The 21,996-nt window shown below is 49.6% G+C and overlaps 1 protein-coding gene across 1 annotated transcript in view; it reads right to left on the bottom strand.

Moving 5' to 3' along the window:
* DNAH10 (dynein axonemal heavy chain 10) overlaps window positions 1–21,996 on the bottom strand; it is a 117,180-nt gene that overhangs the window by 10,669 nt on the left and 84,515 nt on the right. The window contains 11 exon segments of the mRNA XM_087703474.1: window positions 1,173–1,382; window positions 2,356–2,556; window positions 5,224–5,407; window positions 6,092–6,246; window positions 7,825–7,979; window positions 10,977–11,081; window positions 11,458–11,731; window positions 12,563–12,792; window positions 13,895–14,174; window positions 14,995–15,142; window positions 16,476–16,697. Coding sequence (XP_087559600.1) covers window positions 1,173–1,382; window positions 2,356–2,556; window positions 5,224–5,407; window positions 6,092–6,246; window positions 7,825–7,979; window positions 10,977–11,081; window positions 11,458–11,731; window positions 12,563–12,792; window positions 13,895–14,174; window positions 14,995–15,142; window positions 16,476–16,697 — 2,164 coding nt within the window.

Below are 21,996 nucleotides of genomic sequence, written 5' to 3'. Positions count from 1 at the left end.
GAATGTTATATGATTTGGGAAGTATTTTACCAAGAGAAAAAAAGGAGTTTGGAAATGAAGAAGGCTAAAAAGATAAGTAGAAAATATATTAAGATAGCGACATAAATAAGATGAAAGCTGTTAGTATGTGTAGGATGAGAATAGTGATGTTTGGTGTTAATATGGTGTCATCGCTAGAAGATATTAAGAAGAGAAATGGAGAGTTTTATCATGTGTAAATGTTTAATATATTATAATATTAAGTTTAGGGAAATGAGGTTAATATGAATGTGAAAGAGTTGGCAAAAAGAAGAACGATGTGGCACAGAGAAGTTTGTGCCCAGATGACGCACGGCTTAAGGAAAGATGGAATGCTTATTTTTGTAACTAAAAAATAATAAAACTCTTTAAAATATACTCTGTGTGTGTGTGTGTGTTTGTGTGTACATATATATATATATATATATATATATATATATATATATATATATTTGTTATATTTATGCTGATAAATAAATAAAGGGAGACTAGTATAGATCTATTTCAAGCTATTTAGCTCTCATCAGCTAGCCATACCCTTACTGGGATTTGAACCTGTTTAGCCTGTGTGTGTGTGTATATATATACACACACACACACACACACACACACACACACACACACATACATATATATACATATATTTACATACATATATATATATACACACACACACACATACATATGTATATATACACACACACACACATACACATATATATATATACACACACAAACACACAAACACACACACACACACATACATACATACTGTGTATACATGTGTGTGTGTGTGTGTTGCATTTGTGCTGATAAATAAATAAAGGGAGACTTTAACACAGATGTAACAAAGGGAACATTAAAAATAATGGCTTTCTGTCTGGATGGTCTCCTGGGGCGAGCTGATAGACAGAGAAAGGAAGCGTACTGCTTCCTTTCTCTGTCTATCGGCTCACCCCAGGAGACCATCCAGGAGACCATATATATATGATATATATCATATATAATCTCTATCTCTATCTCTATCTCTATCTCTATCTCTATCTCTATCTCTATCTCTATCTCTATCTCTATATCCATATCCATATCTATATCTATATATAGATATGGATATCCTGGCCACTCCCTGCCGAGGAACCAAAATGCCGATTAACCTGGAAATCCGATTCGTTGAAATCGTAGGGGACGTTCCAACCGATCTTCCCAAACTTCCTCCTCTCCTGCACCACGGCGTGGAAAAACGCCAAGACGTAGACCAAGGACTTGAAGGCGGGGTGAGGACACTGGTCGAGGGAGTCGTGGGAGATTTTGAAGAAGGTCGCTCTCATGTTGAGCTTCAAGCCGTTGGGGGGCTCTGTGACAACCTGAGATGATTTGGGGGGGGGGAAGAGAGAAAACGACCCCAGTTGCGATGGGTTGCATCACTAGACACAAATGCTTTCGGATGCTCTTTCTCCCTAACGGTGCTTTGTGGACTTTCGTTGGGTCTTTCTCCATGCCCGCTGTTCCGATCTAGGCTTCCCAAAAGCACAAAACCGACTCCTCGTCCCGATAAAACCCCTTTTGTTTACTTTAAAGGGAATTCCTCTCCAGCAAAGTCTTCACAGAGATTTCACAACTACAGACCTTTATCGGGCTTGGGGAGCTGCCAGGCCGATATCTTCCAAACGCCACTCTGTAGCAGCAATTACTTAGCAATAAATCAGGAACAGGTCTTCCCCCTAATGAATTGAACTAAATGTCTCCTGCAAACTCCCCTCCCCTTTCGCTCCTCTTTATTCCCTCTGGGAGGGGTCATTCACCGTCCACCTGGGTCTTTACTCCCGAGTCGGCCCTTGTTCCTTAGCTGTTCCTTTCTCCTGGCACTCCCATGGGGAACAGGCTGCAGCTGTTCTTCTGCCTCACTGATGTCTGACTCCGAAGGCAGCTGATAACTGTCGGACGGCCCTGGCCCCCTCTCTGCCTCCGACACAGAGCCCTCCTCAGAGCCTTCCCCAGACTCCAGGAGTGGCCCAGGTTCCTCCCCAACCCTCCTCACTGTCTGAGTCTGCCACCGCTGGTGGGCCACAGCACCCAGTGTGTCCTTCGTGTCCCCGACTCCTCACCCAAATTAAGCCCAGTGACACTGATGAACACCTGTCCCTCAGGAAGTTTGGGATGTTCTTCTCTCGGCAGATCATCTGCCTCAATGAAGTGATTTGATCTGGTGGATTTTTTCCCCCCAGGGATGGACAAATGGAGGGCGGGGGGGGTGGTGGTGGCCACCAAAGATTGGCTCCCATGCTCTGATGCCTCCTCTACCAAAAGAGCAAATCAGAGTTGAGTTGTGTCACTTACCTTGAGAGATTTCTGAAGGATCCCAATGGGAAAACCTTTGGTGGGGTCAGTGGTCAACCAGAGTCGGAAATCCGGGTGAGGCTTTGTAATCCTTTCGAGGGCCTTCTCCAGGTCGATCAGCCACTTCACCAAGAGATGACAGTTCTGCAACATGAGCCACTGTCCACGGGCCACGGCGTTCTCCAGGAGCGTCAGCGCCACCTGGGAGGAGAACGAGATGGGAGCGTGAGGTGTCTCCAGGGTTGGAGCCAGAAGAGATCTTCAGCCAAAGGAGTAATTGTATAATTGAGTAATTTATTTATATGCCGCCCTTTTCCCTGGGGGGACTCAGGGCGGCTTACAACTCGAAAAGGGGGGGAAACAAACAATTAACACGTAGGACAGTATGTCATTAAAAAACACAACATTCATACCATTCGGGTGGGTTAGAGTCTTTAGCCCCAGGCCTGACGGGATAGCCAGATTTTAAGGGCTTTGCGGAAGGTCTGGAGGGTGGTGAGGGTACGAATCTCCACGGGGAGATCGTTCCATAGGGTCGGAGCTGCCACCGAGAAGGCTCTCCTCCGCGTAGTTGCCAGTCGGCATTGACCGGCAGATGGAACTCGGAGGAGGCCTAATCTATGGGATCTAATTGGTCGGGTGGAGGTAATTGGCAGTAGGCGGTCTCTCAAGTACCCAGATCCACTACCATGAAGGGCTTTGTAGGTGACAAGTAGCACCTTGAAGCGTACCCGGAGATCGACCGGTAGCCAGTGCAGCTCGCGGAGGATAGGTGTTATGTGGGTGAAGCGAGGTGCACCCACAATCGCTCGCGCGGCCGCATTCTGGACTAGCTGAAGTCGCCGAATACTCTTCAAGGGCAGCCCCATGTAGAGCACATTGCAGTACTCCAGCCTAGAGGTCACAAGGGCACGAGTGACTGTTGTGAGAGCCTCCCGGTTCAGGTAGGGGTTCAGGTAGGGATGTGGATCCATGCAGAGATCCAGCTGAAAAGAGGGCAGTGGGAAGACACTGGATTCAATTTATGGACCTCTTGAGGAACTGAGCAACATAAAATGCACCTGGATGACTACGGTTGTCTCCAAAGCTTAAGTGTGTTGATCTACTAGGCCACTGATGGTGAACCTTTTAGACACTGAGTGCTCAAACTGCGCGCATGTGCATCAGAGGTGGGTTCCTACAGGTTCGGATCCGTTTGGATGAGTAGGCTGGCCACGCCCCCGAACGGGTTCTATCGGTGGTGCCATAGGTGCCTCCATCTTGTTTTTTGCTTCTGCGCATGCGCACGTAGGGCACGCATCAAGCACACACAAACCGCGTCCCTGAGCGAACCGGTGTTAACAGAAGCCACCCCTGGCATGCATGCCCACACTGAAAGGTGTGCGCGTGAGCAAACATGCACATGCACGGGCGTGCACATAAATGGATATGCGCCCTTGCGCAGCAGGGACCCGAAGACCAGCTGGACAGCAGGAGGACGGGGCATCCCAACAAGAGATAAGATCTTTTTTCTTTCGTGAGCGTCTGTTTCGTCGTGTGCAGGGCAGCAGACGCTCACGAAAGAAACGCCACGGAGATCTAACCTGGGTCGACCGCCCGCGTGCCAGCAGAGGGGCCTGTGTGTGCCACTTCCGGCATGCGCGCCATAGGTCCGCCATCAAGGTACTAGGGAAGAGGTCAGCAAACTGCAGCTCTGGAGCCGCATGTGGCTCTTTCCTCCCTCTGCTGCGGCTTCGTCACGGGTAGGCGCCACAATTTTGAGAGGAGCTTCCGGGGGGGGGGGGGAGAGGCACAGTGCACCAGGAGAAGACTCTATGGCAAGGGGAGGGTTTTCCAGTTGTCTCCACAATTGATAGGGCTTTTGGTTATGACAGGTAGAGGAAAAAGGACGCCGCACTAGGAGGAGACTCTATGGTGGGGGAACTGAACTTCTGGTCAGCTCCAAGATTGAACAGGGGGCTTCCGGTTAGGACTTTTGTGGCTCCCGGTGTTTTCTTTCCTGTGGGAAATGGGTCCAAATGGCTCTTTGGATGTTTAAGTTTGCCGACCCCTGGACTAGGCTATTAAAGCAAGGGGTTGGGCTCATGGTAAGAAATTCTCCAGCCACATCTGCCCAATTCTTTTATAACTCAAACCTGAATTGTTGTAGAAAATTCGGGACATGCAAGCCAGCTCTTCAGGGAAGGAAATGTTTATTGCGCAGGTTCAGAATGAATGGTCTGAACAATGAGTGAAAGTCAGGAAATTCCTTATATAGTTTATCGCTTTCAGCTAAACGCCCCTCAAGATTTGCCCTTGAGTTACAGCAATATTATGTCTACAGGAAGTCATAATACATAGATCAGCCAACGGACAAACATAGCATGTATTTTGAGGAACTAACAATATGTGTCTTCCAAACAGATTAACAGCCAAGCTAGCAAATAGGTTAAAATAGATGTTTTGCCTCAGCATATTTCGTATACAAACTTCCTTCTAACCCGTGTCTAACCGCACTATGTCCTAAAAGCAAACCTTGCAATTTCTATATGAACAGTTAAAGCTTAATATCATGAAACCCTAGTTTGGTTCAGGCTCGAGGCCTACCTTGGTTCAGCCTGCCACCTTAGAATTGCAAGTGAAAATGTAATAACTGAGCGAGAAGCAAAGAAGTATAAAGATACTAAAAGCATATGAAGCATTCCTCCCCCCATAATAAGCAGGCAGATGTTTGGGAAGCCAGAAAAACTACCAGCGAACCCCATCCTACGTGCTGTCATTCACCACATCTGGAGGAGCCACGGGTTCTCTGCTGCCGAGGGAGAAAGCAGAACTTCGCCAGCCAAGGAGCGTAAGGCCATCTACCAGAACTTTTCTAACCCAACTTACCTTCTCCTGCCCCTGGCCCATTGCCAGGAATTTGAGCCGGTTCCCTCCAAAGCCCGACCGATCGGCCAGTTTCATGAGGTCAGTGGCAGGGTCAGAGCCAGGGCTCAGGATGAAGACAATGGGTGAATTAGGGGTACTCTGCTCGTAGATGGCCTCGAAGCTGATCACCGGAGGCTGGACATACCTGAGGAGGGGAAGGGGAAGAGGAGAGAGAGAGAGAGGAGGACATCTGGTGGACCTGGAAGCCAAGATGTCCTACTGAATGCTGTGGCCTGCAGTCGGAGCCGACGGCAGACTCGGGCGATGAGGAGGTTGGGGAGGAACTTGGGCTGGTTCTGGAGTCTGAGGAAGGCTCTGACGGAGGCTCTGCGTGGGGAACAGAGATAGAGCCAAGGCCATCCGACATTCCCCAGCTGCCTTTGGAGGCGGAGACAAGTGGGGAGGAAGAACAGCTGGGGCCTGTCCCAGATGTGTGCATGCACAGAGCTGTCAGAAGAGGAGGACTGAGAGACAACTTGGGAAGAAAGGCACACGTGGATGCTGAATGGCCCCTCCCTAGCTGGGGAATAAATAGGAGGAAAGGGGAGCAGTTGTAGGAGACAACAGTTCGTATTTCTTTTGCTTGACAAGAGTTTAATTTACAGCTTTGAGGCTGGAACCTGCCAATCTGGCAATTACCCAAGGACCTGATAAGGTCTGTACTACGGTTAACTCTTTGAAGGATTATTGCCCGGATTTTTCTGTGTGTGAATGCCATGAATTCACAGTGACTAAATAAAGAGGGGTGGGGTGGGACAAGGAGTCTGTTTCTTGGTTCTGTTAAGGCTGGGTCAGAACACTGGAAGCCTAGGAGGGGAGGCACACGTACTTCACACCCATCGTGAGGGTGACATAGTCGGTCACGGCACGATAGACCCGATCCACTCGGAAGCATCGTAAGAGGAGCAGCTTCTGGAAGTTGGTGAGGATGCTGTTGTAGTTCATGGGGAACGGACTTTGTTCCAGTGCGTCGATATCATACCACTGAGAAGGAAGGAAGGAAGGAAGGAAGGAAGGAAGGAAGGAAGGAAGGAAGGAAGGAAGGAAGGAAGGAAGGAAGGAAGGAAGGAAGGAAGGAAGGAAAAAACAGCATTCAAAAGGTATTCCATGTTTCATCCTTCAGGGAGACAAATGACAAAGTTCATACACTATGTAGGGTCCTTGGTGCTCTCTGAACTTGGTTGTTTTCTTGCAGACATTTCATGACCCAACTAGGTAACATCATCACTGCTAAAAGGGAGTGGGTTTTGCAGAGAGGAGGAGGAGGAGGAGGAGGAGGAGGAGGAGGAGGAGGAGGAATAATAATAATAATAATAATAATAATAATAATAATAATAATAATAATAATAATGTGGGGTCCCTTGACGCTCTCTGAACTTGGTTATTTTCTTGCAGACATTTCATGACCCAACTAGGTAACATCATCACTGCTAAAAGGGAGTGGAGTTTGTTCTCTGTTTATAAGTGGTTTGCCCTATTAAAACAGACCAACAATCAAGCAATAAACAATATCCCAATAAAGATGCTGCACATTCAGACAAACAATCAAACAGTAAATAGTAACCTAATCAAGGAACCACCAAGAACATTCCTACCAATACTGATAGGGCAAGCTAAATAAAAAGACAGCAAACCCTTCTAACACTGATGACATTATCTAGTTGGGTCACGAGACGCCTGCAAGGAAACCACCAAGCTCAGAGAGCCCCAAGGGACCCCAGAGTTCAATCCTGAACTACAAATATTGATCGGTTCTCCTCGCACCTGGGTGCTAGTCGTTCCCGACTCTAGGGGGCGCTGCTCCTCTCCGTTCCAAAGGCGAAGAGCCAGCGCTGTCCGAAGATGTCTCCGTGGTCATGTGGCCGGCATGACTCAATTCCCGAAGGCGCACGGAACGCTGTTCCCTTCCCACCAAAGGTGGTCCCTGTTTTTCTACTTGCATTTTTTACGTGCTTTCGAACTGCTAGGTTGGCAGAAGCTGGGAGAAGTAGCAGGGAGCTCACTCCGTTAGGCGGCACTAGGGGTTCGAACTGCTGGCCATTCTGATCGACAAGCTCAGCGTCTTACCCTTTTATACCCTACATTAAGCCAAAACCAAACAGCTCAGTGCGGCTTAGTCAACACGCAAATTTATACTCACCGCTTCTCAGTGCAATGTGTAAACCAGGTGAGTAAACTACTTTCCAAAGGCAATTTGACATTTGCTCCAGGGGTGGGTTTCTCGCCCCGTTCCAACCGGTTCGGCTCCAGCTGCTCCTGGAGGATCGCGCAGGCGCTGTATGCGTTCTGCGCATGCGTGGAAGCGCAGAATTGTAGAAACCGGGTAAGGATCGGGCGCGGGTGTGTGGGCGCGCGCGGGCGCGGGGGGGGGGCTTTGCCGTTCCCGGAAGTTACTTACTTCCGGGTTCGGCGACCAACCGGATCGCAGGGACCGGTGCGAACCGGTCGAAACCCACCCCTGATTTGCTCTCTTTGATTCAACGCAACCCTCTTGGGATGACCACTTCCCCGGCTTCCGAGGAAGAACATTCAAAGATATATACAAAGAGGAAGGCGGCTCACCGCTTTCCAATCAGGGAGTTTCTCTTCGAGGTCGTTTGGAAGAGAGCCGAATTTTTCTGGGAAGAGTTCGGCCACGCGGATGATGTCCTCCCAGCCTTGATCGGCAAGCCAGAGACACGGCTTCTTCCGGGCACTCTTCTCCAAGGAGAGATTGCCTAGAGGCAAAGGGAGGTCATTTGGACCAGATCGCTCGTACGCAGAACGAACACACTGCACACCAAACCATTGATTTGTAAGGGTGGTATGGAAGTCCCAAAGGTGCTATTTTTCTCTCAAGAGGCAACTGGTTTCTGTTTGAAGAGGTTTTGCTTCTCCTCCAAGGAGCTTCTTCAGCTCTTTAGGAAGAAGCAATGGGATTTTCTGATTTTTTTCTTTTGAAGATGTTTCGCTTCTCATCCAAGAAGCTTCTTCATCTCTTGTTTGTTTGTTTGTTTGTTTGTTTATTGGATTTATATGCCACCCTTCTCCCAAGGACTCAGGGCGACATACAACATTAAAAAAGACACTTATTACAAAAGTTTTTAAAAATTAGATAATCTAAAAACAAACCCAATTAAGATTAACAATAACATTTACAATTCGATTAAATTAACAATAATCAGTCATTTATTTTATTCTGTTCAAGCCAAGCCGGCTTGCTGGAAAAGCCAACTTTATAGGGCGCGTCGGAAGGACCGGATGTCAGGGATTATACGAAGGTCCGGGGCAGCTCATTCCAGAGGGAAGGCGCTCCCCACAGAGAAGGCTCTCCCCTGGGGTCGCTAGCCAACACTGTTCTGGCCGACGGCACCCTGAGGAGGCCACTCTGTGGGATCGCACTTTTGCGGTGGGAGGCTACCGGTGGCAGTAGGGGGTCTCGCAGGTACCCTGGGCCTAAGCCATGGAGCGCTTCATGAAGAAGCAATGGACTTTCTGTTTTTTTCTTTGAAGTGTTTCACTTCTCATCCAAGAAGCTTCTTCAGCTCTTCATGAAGAAGCACGGGACTTTCTGGTTCTTCTTTGAACTGGTCTTCCTTCTCATCCAAGAAGCTTCTTCAGCTCTGACCGGATGGTGGAGGATGGAAGAATTTATACTCCTTGCAGACAGCTGGTCATTTGCATCATTTTTAGAGGATCGTTGAGGCCACTTGGAGGTGTTTTATCTGTGTCTTCAGGGTCAAAGAGATGTCCAAATTGAACATCCCTCTCTCAACAGAGGGGGAGGGATAGGACCTCATCTGTCCCCGGTCTACAACACAATCCTTTCAACAGTTTCACACCCATTTGCACCACTCAGGTGACCCTTCTGAGGACACAGATAAAAACCTCCAAGTGGCCTCAATGACCCTCTAAAAGGATGCAAATGACCAGCTGTCTGCAAGGAGTATAAAACCTCCAAGTGGCCTCAATGACTCTCTAAAAAGGATGCAAATGACCAGCTGTCTGCAAGGAGTATAAATCCTTCCATTCTCCACCATCCGGTCAGAGCTGAAGAAGACTTCTTGGACGAAAAGTGAAATGCCTTCAAACCTCCCCCCCAAAAAACTCCAGTTTCCTCTTGAAAAAAAAGCCCCTTTGGGAGAATCCTGACGTGGATGGCTGAGAATCCGTGTACCATGGAACCTTCCTTAAATTAAAAGAGAGCTGAACAATTGATCTGAGTGCTCAGGAAATCTCAAGACAGTCTTGGCCAGTGATTTATTGGAAGTTCCTTCAGCTGGCGAAGAATTTAATTCTAAAAGTAGGTTAATGATTGGAAACCGCAGAGAGAACGCGCCAGAACTGCCATCTGGTGCCAACCCTGGAGGTATTTAAGAAGACACTGGAAAACCATTTGTGTGCATTCACACACGTCTCCCGCATGGACAAGGAAAGACCCCAAAAACAGCTGGCCAGCGGGAGGTATGCACGGTGGAGCTGAGCTGGGCTCCTGCTTGAGCAAGGGGTTGGACTAGAAGACTTCAAAGGTCCTGTTATTCAGTGATATCTTTTTTTTAAAAATAATAATAATAAGAAAAACAGGATCTATTTTAAGGATTTAAGATTTTTTATAATGCAGCCAGGCCTTCCGAGTTGTGATTTTTTTTTTCTCCTGCTGGAAATCTATTTATATATATATATATATATATATATATATATCTAAATATATATATATATTTATATATATATATATATATATCACAACCCCCGGTATGCCCAAACATGGGAGGAAGATCACTACTTCCTTCTCTGTCCATCGGCTCGTCACAAGAGACCATCAGACAGAAACCCAATATTTTTACTGTTGCCTTTTTGTTACATTTGTTATATTTCTCCTCTAATTATTTATCAGCATAAAATATAACGTTTATTTGTTTATTTGTTTATTTGTTTGTTTATTTGTTTATTTGTTTATTTGTTTAGATTTACAACCCCCGGTATGCCAAACATGGGAGAAGATCACTACTTCCATTCTCTGTCCATCGGCTCGTCACAAGAGACCATCCAGACAGAAACCCAATATTTTTTACTGTTGCCTTTTTGTTACATTTGTTATATTTCTCCTCTATTTATTTATCAGCATAAATATAACGTTTATTTGTTTATTTGTTTATTTGTTTGTTTATTTGTTTATTTGTTTATTTGTTTAGATTTACAACCCCCGGTATGCCCAAATATGGGAGGAAGGTCACACTTCCACTCTCTGTCTTCGGCTCGTCACAAGAGACCATCCAGACAGAAACCCAATATTTTTACTGTTGCCTTTTTTGTTACATTTGTTGTATTTGTGCTGATAAATAAATAAAGGGAGACTAGTATAGATCTATTTCAAGCTATTGAGCTCTCATCAGCTAGCCATACCCTTACTGGGATTCGAACCTGTGCTGTAAGATGCAATACATCTTACAGCTTTAAATAGCTTTAAATAAATATAATTAAATAATAAACAGCTTTAAATAAATATACACACACACACACACACACACACACACACACACACACACACATATATATATATGTCTACAGGATTGAACAATGGGGAGTATATAAATTGGAACTATAAATAAAGCCGGCAGGCCTGCTTTGAAGGGTAATAAAACCTGGAAGCCCAAATCACTGCGTAAACAAAGGGCACCACCAGGCTCAGGGCTGGAAGTAGATCTGCTCTGGAAGATGGAAAAATACCCTGGTACCTTTCAGAAAGAAATCCAGCTCTTCCTGGGGAACCCTGTGATCGGCCTGTTCAATCTTGATGGTCATGTTGAAGGAGAAAAGGAGTTTGTGCTTCTCAAACAAGCCTGGGGATGAAAGCATCACGGCCTCCGTTAGCAGAGAGAATCTCTGTTTTGTTTTTTTTTGCTTGTTTTTCAGGCTGTTTTCGCACCGTTTTTCAGGCCAAAAGCTGCCTGAAAATGGCCCGGGAAACGTCCTAAAACCAACCCGGAAAACGGCCTGTGTTTTGGGGCCGTTTTCTGGCCGTTTTCTGGCGCCCGCGAAGACCAGCTGGCCGGCATTCGCATATGAGCTGTAATCCAGAAGAGCAGCTCGCCATTTGTGGCTCTAAGATGAAACGCAACAGGTTCGACACGGCCATCCACGTGGCACGTACCCCCTCTCAAAACCTTCCACGTGGCCTCGACCACCGACGGTGGGGGGGGGTTTACCCCGACTCACCCGTGCAGCCGTAGTTGTAAATATTAAAAGTCAACGTGTCCATGATGTTGCGCAACCTCTTGGCAAGGATGGTGTCGGGCATAGATTTCCGGAGCGAGAGACCGAAGACGTCCAGGAAGGCGGACAAGGAGTATTGGTACATGGTGTTGACCAGGGCCATTTCGGACAGCACGAAAAACAAAATGGCGCCTCTCTTGGCCGCAGGGCGGTAGCCATCTCGCAGCTTGTCGATGTCGATGGCTGTTTTCTCGGCCAGCTTGAGTTTGTCAGAGACCTAAAAGGAAACGTCTTCCTTTTAGAGGCAGGAGCTGCCATGTTGGATACTTAAGTGTACCAAAGGAGGTGAGCACTTGATGTTCTGACCGAGGCTTCCCAAGAGCACGAAGGAAACTCCTTCTCCCAACAAAAAATCCCTTTTATTAATTGACTGTGAATTCTGCTCATTTGCCTCCAGCAAAGTCTTTCAAGGGAGGATTTACGGTCACAGACCTTATCTGGCTTGGAGAGCTGCCAGGCCGATCTCTGCAGAACTTGGCAAGGAGTCTCGGAGAGTCACGAACCAATGAAGCGAACTAATGGTCTCCTGCAAACTCCACTCCCCTGTCGCTCCTCTTTTATTCCCTCTGGGAGGGGCCATTCACCGTCCACCTGTTGCCTTACTCCCAAGTCGACCCCTGTTCTTTAGCTGTTCGTCTGGCCACTCTGCGCAGGCGCACACTGGGAACAGGCTCCAGCTGTTCTTCTGCCTCACTGATGTCCGACTCCGAAGGCAGCTGATAACTGTCGGACGTCCCTGGCCCCCTCTCTGCCTCCGACACAGAGCCCTCCTCAGAGCCTTCCCCAGACTCCAGGACTGGCCCAGGTTCCTCCCCAACCCTCCTCACTGTCCGAGACTCCTTGCCAAGTTCTGCAGATCTCCGCCTGGCAGCTCTCCAAGCCGGATAAGGTCTGTGACCGTAAATCCTCCCTTGAAAGACTTTGCTGGATGTGAATGAGCAGAATTCACAGTCAATGAATAAAAGGGGTTTTTGTTGCAACCAGGAGTTTGCTTCAGGCTCTCGGGAAGCCTCGGTCAGGACACTATAAGCCAGGGCGGTGGTCTCACCTCATTAGCTTTGGCCTTTGTCTCCTCCAGGGTGTGGACCAGTTCCACGTTGTCCAGCATGTTCCCCGTGGAGGTAGCCAGTTCACGGAGAAGGGAGTCTTCCAGGTCCTTCAGCAAGTTTTTGTTCTCACTGGTTTCTTGGATGAGATGTTCCCGCTGCTCTTCCAGTTCACGTCTTTCGAAGCCCACAATCACGCTAAGCAGCTGGTCCTCCAACCCCTTCAAGGTCACTGGGGGAAAGAGGAGTCGAGGAGCTGAGGAAACAGGGGACGGCTCTGCGTTTCCACCTGCTTCCTGCAGTCTGAAATTTGGCCGTGCCCATTACTGTAATTGGTGTTGCATCATTCTTTCATTGATGCTGTGGTTGATCGTCTCAGGAGGAGGAGGAGGAGGAGGAGGAGGAGGAGGAGGAGGAGGAGGAGGAGGAGGAGGAGGAGGAGGAGGAGGAGGAGGAGGAGGAGGAGGAGGAGGAGGAGGAGGAGAAAAAGGGGAAGGAGGAGGAGCAGCAGCAGCAAGAGAGGAAAAAGGAGGAGGGGGAAGAGAAAGAGGAGGAGGAGACAGGAAGAGGAGAAAAGAGGAGGAAAGGAAGGAGAGGAAGAGGGGGAGAAAGAGAAGGAGATGAAGAGGAGGAAGAGGAAAGGAAGGAGATGAGGAGAAAGAGAAGGAGGCAACAAAAAGGAGGAATAGAAGGAGGAGAAAGAGGAGGAGAAGGAGACAGGAAGAAGAGAAAGGAGGGAAGGAAGGAGAGGAATAAGAGGAGGAGAAAGAGAAGGAGGAAAGGAAGGAGATGAGGAGGAGAAAGAGAAGGAGGCAACGAAGAGGAGGAAGAGAAGTAGGAGGAGAAAGAGGAGGAGGAGGAGACAGGAAGAGGAGAAAGAAGGAGGAAAGGAAGGAGAGGAAGAAGAGGAGGAGAAAGAGAAGGAGGAGACAGGAGGAAGTGGAGGAGGAGGAGACGAAGAGGAGGAAGAGGAAAGGAATGAGAGGAGGAAGGAGAGGAGGAGGAAGAGAAAGAGAAGGAGATTAAAAGGAGAAAGAAGAGAAAGAGAAGGAAGGAGAGGAAGAAGGGGAGGAGAAAGAGAAGGAGAAGAAGGAGATGAAGAGGAGGAAGAGAAGAAAGAAAGAGGAAAAGAAGAGGACGAGAAAGAGAAGGAGGAGACAGGAGGAAGAGAAGGAGGAGGAGACAAAGAGGAGAAAGAGGAAAGGAATGAGAGGAAGAGAAAGAGAAGGAGATGAAAAGGAGGAAGAGGAGGAAGAGAAGGAAGGAGAGGAGGAAGAAGAGGAGGAGGAGGGAGAGGTGGTCAATCTGCCAGGGAGACTGCCAGCCTGGCTCACCTGTGTAGTTGATGACCATGGCTTTGCCAAACACGGATGGTGAATATTTAGGGTTAGCCAGCTTGGTGTTCAGGTAGAGCTTGAAGTTGGGGTCGTAGTCCACCTCCTTGTCCCCGAGAATAATGAACGTCCGTCCCTGGCCGGTTTTGATGTTTTTTTCCAAGACGTTATCAATGACCGGGTCAATGTATTCATCCACATCGTGGAACAAGAAAGGGTTCCCGTACTTGATGGCCATTTCCAGCTGCTTGAGGAAATCCGGGTCGTTGAAGGAAGCCATCTGAGAACAGGGGGGGCAACGTCCCAAAGTCAAACCTGCCCCAAGGACGGTTGGAGCTGCTGCACTCACCCCTCTCGCTCCCAAGGCCCACCCTGACCTCGTCTACGGGGAGTCCCCTCATTAGCCCATCAGGCAAAATGGAATGAAAACTGAATCCTTCGCCGCTGGGGGTGAAATTCAGCCGGTTCTGACAGGTTCTGGAGAACCAGTAGCAGAAATTTTGAGTAGTTCAGAGAACCAGTAGCGGAAATTTTGACTGGTTCAGAGAACCGGTAGCGGAAATTTTGAGTAGTTTGGAGAACCGGTAGCGGAAATTTTGACTGGTTCAGAGAACCGGTAGCGGAAATTTTGAGTAGTTCGGAGAACCGGTAGCGGAAATTTGAGTTCAGAGAACCAGTAGCGGAAATTTTGACTGGTTCAGAGAACCGGTAGCGGAAATTTTGAGTAGTTCGGAGAACCGGTAGCGGAAATTTTGACTGGTTCAGAGAACTGGTAGTGGAAATTTTGAGTAGTTCAGAGAACCGGTAGCGGAAATTTTGAGTAGTTCAGAGAACCGGTAGCGGAAATTTTGACTGGTTCGGAGAACCGTTAGCAGAAATTTTGAGTAGTTCGGAGAACCGGTAGTGGAAATTTTAAGTAGTTCGGAGAACCGTCAAATGTCACCTCCGGCTGGCCCCAGAGTCGGGTGAGAATGGGGATCTTGCAGTATCCTTCCCCTGCCACGCCCACCAAGCCACACCCACAGAACCGGTAGCAAAAAAAGTTGAATGTCCCCACTGTTCACCACCCCTTCTACTCCTTGGCCGGAGCTTCTCCTCACCCTGAGGTTGTTTTTCTCTTCTTTCCTCTTGATCCAATTTAAGGCTTGCTGCTGGGGGTCAATACAGAGCGGGAAGCGGCTGGCTCGGGTGGTCAAGATCCCGTTATGAACGGAGAGCTCGTCTGGGGGCAGACCCTGAGAACCCCACCTGGAGGGGAAACAAGGGTGGGGGGGCAGAGAGAGAGAGAGATTTCAGTACGGCAAAAGAGCCCCCCCCCCTCCACTTTATTCTTCTTCCAGGGGCTTCTGATACAAAAGCCAGTTTGGTCTGGTGGTGAAGGCCTAAGGCTAGAAAGCGGGAGACGGTGAGTTCTAGTCCTGCCTTAGCCATGAATGTTGCTTGGGTGACTTTGGGACAATCGCCACGAAAAGATGAGTTCTAGTCCCACCTTAGGCATGAAAGCCGGCTGGGTGACTTTGGGCCAATCACCAGGAGACAGTGAGTTCTAGTTCCACCTTAGGCATGAAAGCTAACTGGGTGACTTTGGGCCAATCACCAGGAGACGGTGAGTTCTAGTCCTGCCTTAGCCATGAAAGCCGGCTGGGTGACTTTGGGCCAATCACCAGGAGACTGTGAATTCTAGTCCTGCCTTAGCCATGAAAGCCAGCTGGGTGACTTGGGACCAATCACCAGGAGACGGTGAATTCTAGTCCTGCCTTAGCCATGAAAGCCGGCTGGGTGACTTTGGGCCAATCACCAGGAGACGGTGAATTCTAGTCCTGCCTTAGCCATGAAAGCCAGCTGGGTGACTTGGGGCCAATCACCAGGAGACGGTGAATTCTAGTCCTGCCTTAGCCATGAAAGCCGGCTGGGTGACTTGGGGCCAATCACCAGGAGACTGTGAATTCTAGTTCTGCCTTAGCCATGAAAGCCGGCTGGGTGACTTGGGGCCAATCACCAGGAGACTGTGAATTCTAGTTCTGCCTTAGCCATGAAAGCCGGCTGGGTGACTTGGGGCCAATCACCAGGAGACGGTGAATTCTAGTCCTGCCTTAGCCATGAAATCCGGCTGGGTGACTTGGGGCCAATCACCAGGAGACGGTGGAGTTCTAGTTCTGCCTTAGCCATGAAAGCCGGCTGGGTGACTTTGGGCCCATCACCAGGAGACGGTGAGTTCTAGTCCTGCCTTAGGCCATGAAATCCGGCTGGGTGACTTTGGGCCCATCACCAGGAGACGGTGAGTTCTAGTCCTGCCTTAGGCATGAAATCCGTGGGTGAGTTGGGGCCAATCACCAGGAGACGGTGAGTTCTAGTTCCACCTTAGGCATGAAAGCCAGTTGGGTGACTTGGGGCCAATCACCAGGAGACGGTGAGTTCTAGTTCTGCCTTAGCCATGAAAGCCAGCTGGGTGACTTGGGGCCAATCACCAGGAGACGGTGAGTTCTAGTCCTGCCTTAGCCATGAACAGCCCATGACGAAACGGAATCAAGCCAGAGCATGCCAAATCACATTCCAAAAAACAACAACAACCAGGACGTACCGACTTATCTCAACTTCGTCGGTCAAGAGGTTTTCCAAACGGAAGGGCTGGCTCAGTGGGATCTCCCTGGACAGGATGTCTGCCTGCCAGACTTCCTTAATCATCTCGGCTCTGAACTCCCAGGTGAAGGCTCCTTCGTAGCTCAGGAAGGCCGCGCAGAGCAGACAATCTCCCAGAAGCTTCACCTGCTTCTTCTTGAGCTCCTCCAGGTCGTTCTGCCACCTGGTGGAAACGAAAGGAAGCCCAGTGTCAGGTTTCCCCAAAATGCCCTAATTGATTCATGAGTCTCGGACCAAACTTCAAAGGAAAGCTAGCCATTTATTAGGAGCATTTATGTTTGGCAAGATCTTTTCGGAGTCAGACTTAAGCTTCGTTTGAACTTTACCCGTTCCTTCCCTCCCCTCGGTATGTCATAAATCACATTCCCCCAATGAGTTGCACCCCTCCCAAGCCTGCTGCGGTATTTTGAGCTGAAAGTATGCGTTGAATGTGCTCCCCGTCCTATAGCAATAGCAGTTAGACTTATATACCGCTTCATAGGGCTTTCAGCCCTCTCTAAGCGGTTTACAGAGTCAGCATATTGCCCCCAACAATCTGGGTCCTCATTTTACCCACCTCGGAAGGATGGAAGGCTGAGTCAACCCTGAGCCGGTGAGATTTGAACAGCCGAACTGCAGCTAACAGTCAGCTGAAGTATCCTGCAGTGCTGCATTCTAACCACTGCGCCACCTCGGCTCTCTCTTCTCTCATTGTGACAACTTTGGGAGTTGACAGGCAGATACCATTGGCGGCGAGCTGTTGGTTAGGAGACGGTTCTCGGAAGGGCTTGAGCTGAAAGTTGGGAGGTTCTCCATGGCCACCCAAGGAAGAGGGATGGAAGTAGCGGTAGAAAGATGGTCCAGGAAATGGACAAAGGAATCTACTGCTTGAAGAACAGGGGACTGGCCAAAATGAGGATGTCCTCTAAGAATTGACTTGAAATGTGTTGTGGCCCACTGGCGGCCAGCAGAGTCAGACAGTGAGGAGGTTGGGGAGGAACATGGGCCAGAGTCCTGGGGGTTGAGGGAAGCTCAGACGAGGGCTCCGCGTCAGAGCCAGAGAGGGAGCTAGACAGCAGCGAGGCAGAGGAACAGCTGGAGCCTGTTCCCACTGTGCGCATGCGCAGAGCTGCCAGAAGACAGCAAGGAAAGCAGGGTCGACTTGGGAATAAAGCCACAGTTGGACGGTGAATGGCCCCTCCCACAGGAAACAACAGAGGAGCGAATGGGGAGGGGGCTTTTGCAGGAAACAATTCGTCCCTTCAGTCGTTTCAAGAGCGGAAAGTTCAGTTTGTGACTATAAGAGAGTCTGTGCCAAGTTTTGCCTTGCCCTGCTAGTTTGGAAACTAGTTATCTGGCAGCTCTCCAAGCGAGATAAGGTTCGTGTGGATAAACATTCCTCGGAAAGGCTGTTTGCTGAAGCTTTGCTGACTGTGAATGAAAGGAATTCACAGTCGTGTAAATAAAAGGGGTTTTGCCGGGACCAAGCTTCATGCTGGTTAAGGAAGCCTGGGTCAGAACCAAAGTCATCTCTGAAGTTCCTGCTTAAAAACCCCTGGAGCTGAAACCTTTATCTCCCCCTCTTCAACTTCCTAGGTCTCTCCATCCTCCCCGTAACACGAGCCAGGTAAACGGGGCACCCCCTTGCCTGATATTTTCCGATCCCAAGCCGGAGATCAGCTTGTCCGCTGCAATCAGCCGGCGTTCCATGATCTCCGCTTCCTCCTGGAGCTGCTGCTTTTCCCTGATGGCTGCCTCGTACTTATCTCCCAGGGCTTTCAGCTCGTTCTGGATGGCCGTCAGCTCTGCCTGGATCTTCTCCAGTTCCCGTTTGCTCAAGAAGAAGTTCCGCTCCAGCCTGGCCACCTACAAAGGGGGAGAAGGAGGAGAAAACTCAGCAGGGGCCGAGGCTGGAGGCCTTCAAGATGTGAAGCGCATCTAGAAATCAGTGGAAGGTGGTGGATACCTTGGTTGCGCCGCCACCATCACCCAGCTGAAGCCTCCAGCGAGAGTTTTCAGAGGAGAACCGCCTGGATCTTCCTCTTCCTCCTCTCCATCTTTTCTTTCTATCCTACCTTTTCTCTCTTGGGTTTGACGTCTTTGGCCACGTCACAGTAACTCATGACGGCGTCCACAAACTTCAGCATCCCCAAGCCAGCTCGGCTGACCACTTCCATTTCCTCAAAGGTTGTGTTTAACGTCTTCAGCAACCCTTACGGGAAGGAAGGATCTCTCATTAGTGACCTGGCCACCTACGGGTAGTCCTCGGCATACAACAGTTCATTTAGTGGCCGTTCAAAGTTACAACAGCGCTGAAAAAAGTTGGGACTTTGAATAAGTAGGGCAGGAAGAGAATTGATGCCTTTGAACTTTGGGTAATCCTCGTGAGAAGACCGTCGACAGCCAAGAAACTAATGGATCGCCCAAAAAGTCAACCCAATTCTCCTACTATGGACATAAGATGTGGAGACCTTAGCTCTTTGAAGAAGGTTCTAAGGCTGGGAAAGGTGGAAGGGAGAGAAGAGATGGTCAGCAGGAAGATGGATGGACTCATGGTGGTGGTGGTAAGCCATTGGAAGACTTGAAGGTTAGGGACAAATTATAATTGGAGAACCTCTGTGTGGGTTGCTAGGAATTGACAGCAGCTTGGTGGCATATCATCCATCCATCCATCCATCCACCCACCCACCCACCCATCCTCCCACGCATATAAGCTGAGAGCTTCTGCACCAAAGACAAATTCCTTGTATGTCCAATCACACTTGGCCAATAAAGAACTCTATTCCATTCCATTCTCCTTCCTTCTTTCCTTATTCTGTTCTGTTCCATTCCATTCCTTTTTTTCTACTGTATTCTATCCATCCCGCATGTACACCCTCCCACCCACGCAACCACCCACCTATCCATCCATCCACCTACCCACCCACGCACCCATCCACGTATCCATCCATCCACCCATCCATCCACCCACCCACGTATCCATCCATCCATCCACCTACCCACCCATCCACGTATCCATCCATCCACCCACCCATCCATCCATCCACCCACCCACCCACCCACCCACGTATCCATCCACCTACCCACCCATCCACGTATCCATCCATCCATCCAGCCACCCATACATCCACCTACCCACCCACGTATCCATCCATCCACCCACGTATCCATCCATCCATCCACCTACCCACCCAGCCATCCAGCCATCCAGCCACCCACCCATGTAAGCATCCACATATTCATCCACCCATCCATCCATCCACCCACCCATCCACGTATCCATCCATCCACCCACCCATCCATCCACCCACCCACCCACCCACGTACCCACGTATCCATCCACCTACCCACCCATCCACGTATCCATCCATCCATCCACCCAGCCACCCATACATCCACCTACCCACCCACGTATCCATCCATCCACCCACGTATCCATCCATCCATCCACCTACCCACCCAGCCATCCAGCCATCCAGCCACCCACCCATGTAAGCATCCACATATTCATCCACCCATCCATCCATCCACCCACCCACCCACATATCCATCCATCCACCCACCCATCCATCCATCCACCCACCCACCCACCCACCCACGTATCCATCCACCTACCCACCCATCCACGTATCCATCCATCCATCCAGCCACCCATACATCCACCTACCCACCCACGTATCCATCCATCCACCCACGTATCCATCCATCCATCCACCTACCCACCCAGCCATCCAGCCACCCACCCATGTAAGCATCCACATATTCATCCACCCATCCATCCATCCACCCACCCATCCACGTATCCATCCATCCACCCACCCATCCATCCACCCACCCACCCACCCACCCACGTACCCACGTATCCATCCACCTACCCACCCATCCACGTATCCATCCATCCATCCACCCAGCCACCCATACATCCACCTACCCACCCACGTATCCATCCATCCACCCACGTATCCATCCATCCATCCACCTACCCACCCAGCCATCCAGCCATCCAGCCACCCACCCATGTAAGCATCCACATATTCATCCACCCATCCATCCATCCACCCACCCACCCACATATCCATCCATCCATCCACCCACCCATCCATCCACCTACCCACCCACTCACCCATCCATCCACCCACCCACGTATCCATCCATCCATCCACCTACCCACCCAGCCATCCAGCCACCCACCCACATATCCATCCATCCATCCATCCATCCACCTACCCACCCAGCCATCCAGCCACCCACCCATGTAAGTATCCACATATTCATCCACCCATCCATCCATCCACCCACCCACATATCCATCCATCCATCCACGTATCCATCCATCCACCCACCCATCCATCCATCCATCCACCTACCCACCCACCCACTCACCCATCCATCCATCCATCCACCCACCCACCCATCCAAGGACACCCTGGGTCATTGGTCTCCCTTCCAAGGGGGTGTAACCGGAGGCCGTTTACCTCGGACGGATTTCACTTGGGCCTGTGAGATCGAATCGAAGTCAATCTCCATCAGGGAGCGCAAGAAGTTGGCCTCTGACATCATCCCTTTGGCCGTCTTCCAGTTGAGCTCCTTGTAGCCGCGCATGATGAGGATACATTCGCAGACCGTCTGCACCTGCTTGGGGGGCTTTGCGAAGGACCTAAGGAGAGGAGATGGAAACGGAGAGTCCAAAGGAAACCCCGCGTTGTCTCGAAAACCCGTCCGTTTTCTGAGTTGCGTCGCCTTTGGCGTTCGAAGCTAGAGAACATCCCCGAGACTAGAGCAGATGTTTGTGGAGATTCCCAGCCATCCAGGCCAAGTTTGTCCCAAAGGTGTTTTTTTCAAGAGCGCAACTGGGCTTTTTCCCCCCTTGGAAACATTTCGCTTCTCATCCAAGAAGCTTCTTCCGTGGGGAACTCGGGATTCTTCAGTTACAACTGAAGGAACTTCTCGGTATAGAAGTGAAATGTTTTCAAAGAAAAAAATCAAGGTTGTTGGTTTTTTGGGGGGAAAAACCAACAACCTTGGGACAGAGTGGGGAGAGAAGAGAGAAGTTGTAAAAGAGAAGGAATATAAAAAGGCTCTCGAGACTTTAACAGAATATCTGAGCCAAATTGAGAATTAAAGTAAAGGTAAAGGCTTCCCTCACCCATATGTGTGCTAGTCGTTCCCGACTCTAGGGGGCGGTGCTCATCTCCGTTTCAAAGCCAAAGAGCCAGTGCTGTCCGAAGACACCTCCGTGGCCGGCATGACTCAACGCGAAGGCGCACGGAACGCTGTTCCCTTCCCACCAAAGGTGGTTCCTATTTTTCTACTTGCATTTTTCACGTGTTTTCGAACTGCTAGGTTGGCAGAAGCTGGGGCGAGTAACAGGAGCTCACTCTGTTATGTGGTGCTAGGGATTCGAACGGCCAAACTGCCGGCCTTTCTGATCGACAAGCTCAGGGTCTTTAGCCCCGAGCCACCGCGGAACAGCACAAATGTTT

The sequence above is a fragment of the Thamnophis sirtalis genome, unplaced genomic scaffold (genome assembly GCF_051295495.1).
Source record: "Thamnophis sirtalis isolate CommonGarterSnake01/CBP01778 unplaced genomic scaffold, rThaSir2_p1.2 scaffold_2, whole genome shotgun sequence".
Classification (NCBI taxonomy): Eukaryota; Metazoa; Chordata; class Lepidosauria; order Squamata; family Natricidae; genus Thamnophis; species Thamnophis sirtalis.
Note: the sequence above shows the minus strand (reverse complement) of the source record. Positions and strands in the feature narration are given on the sequence as shown.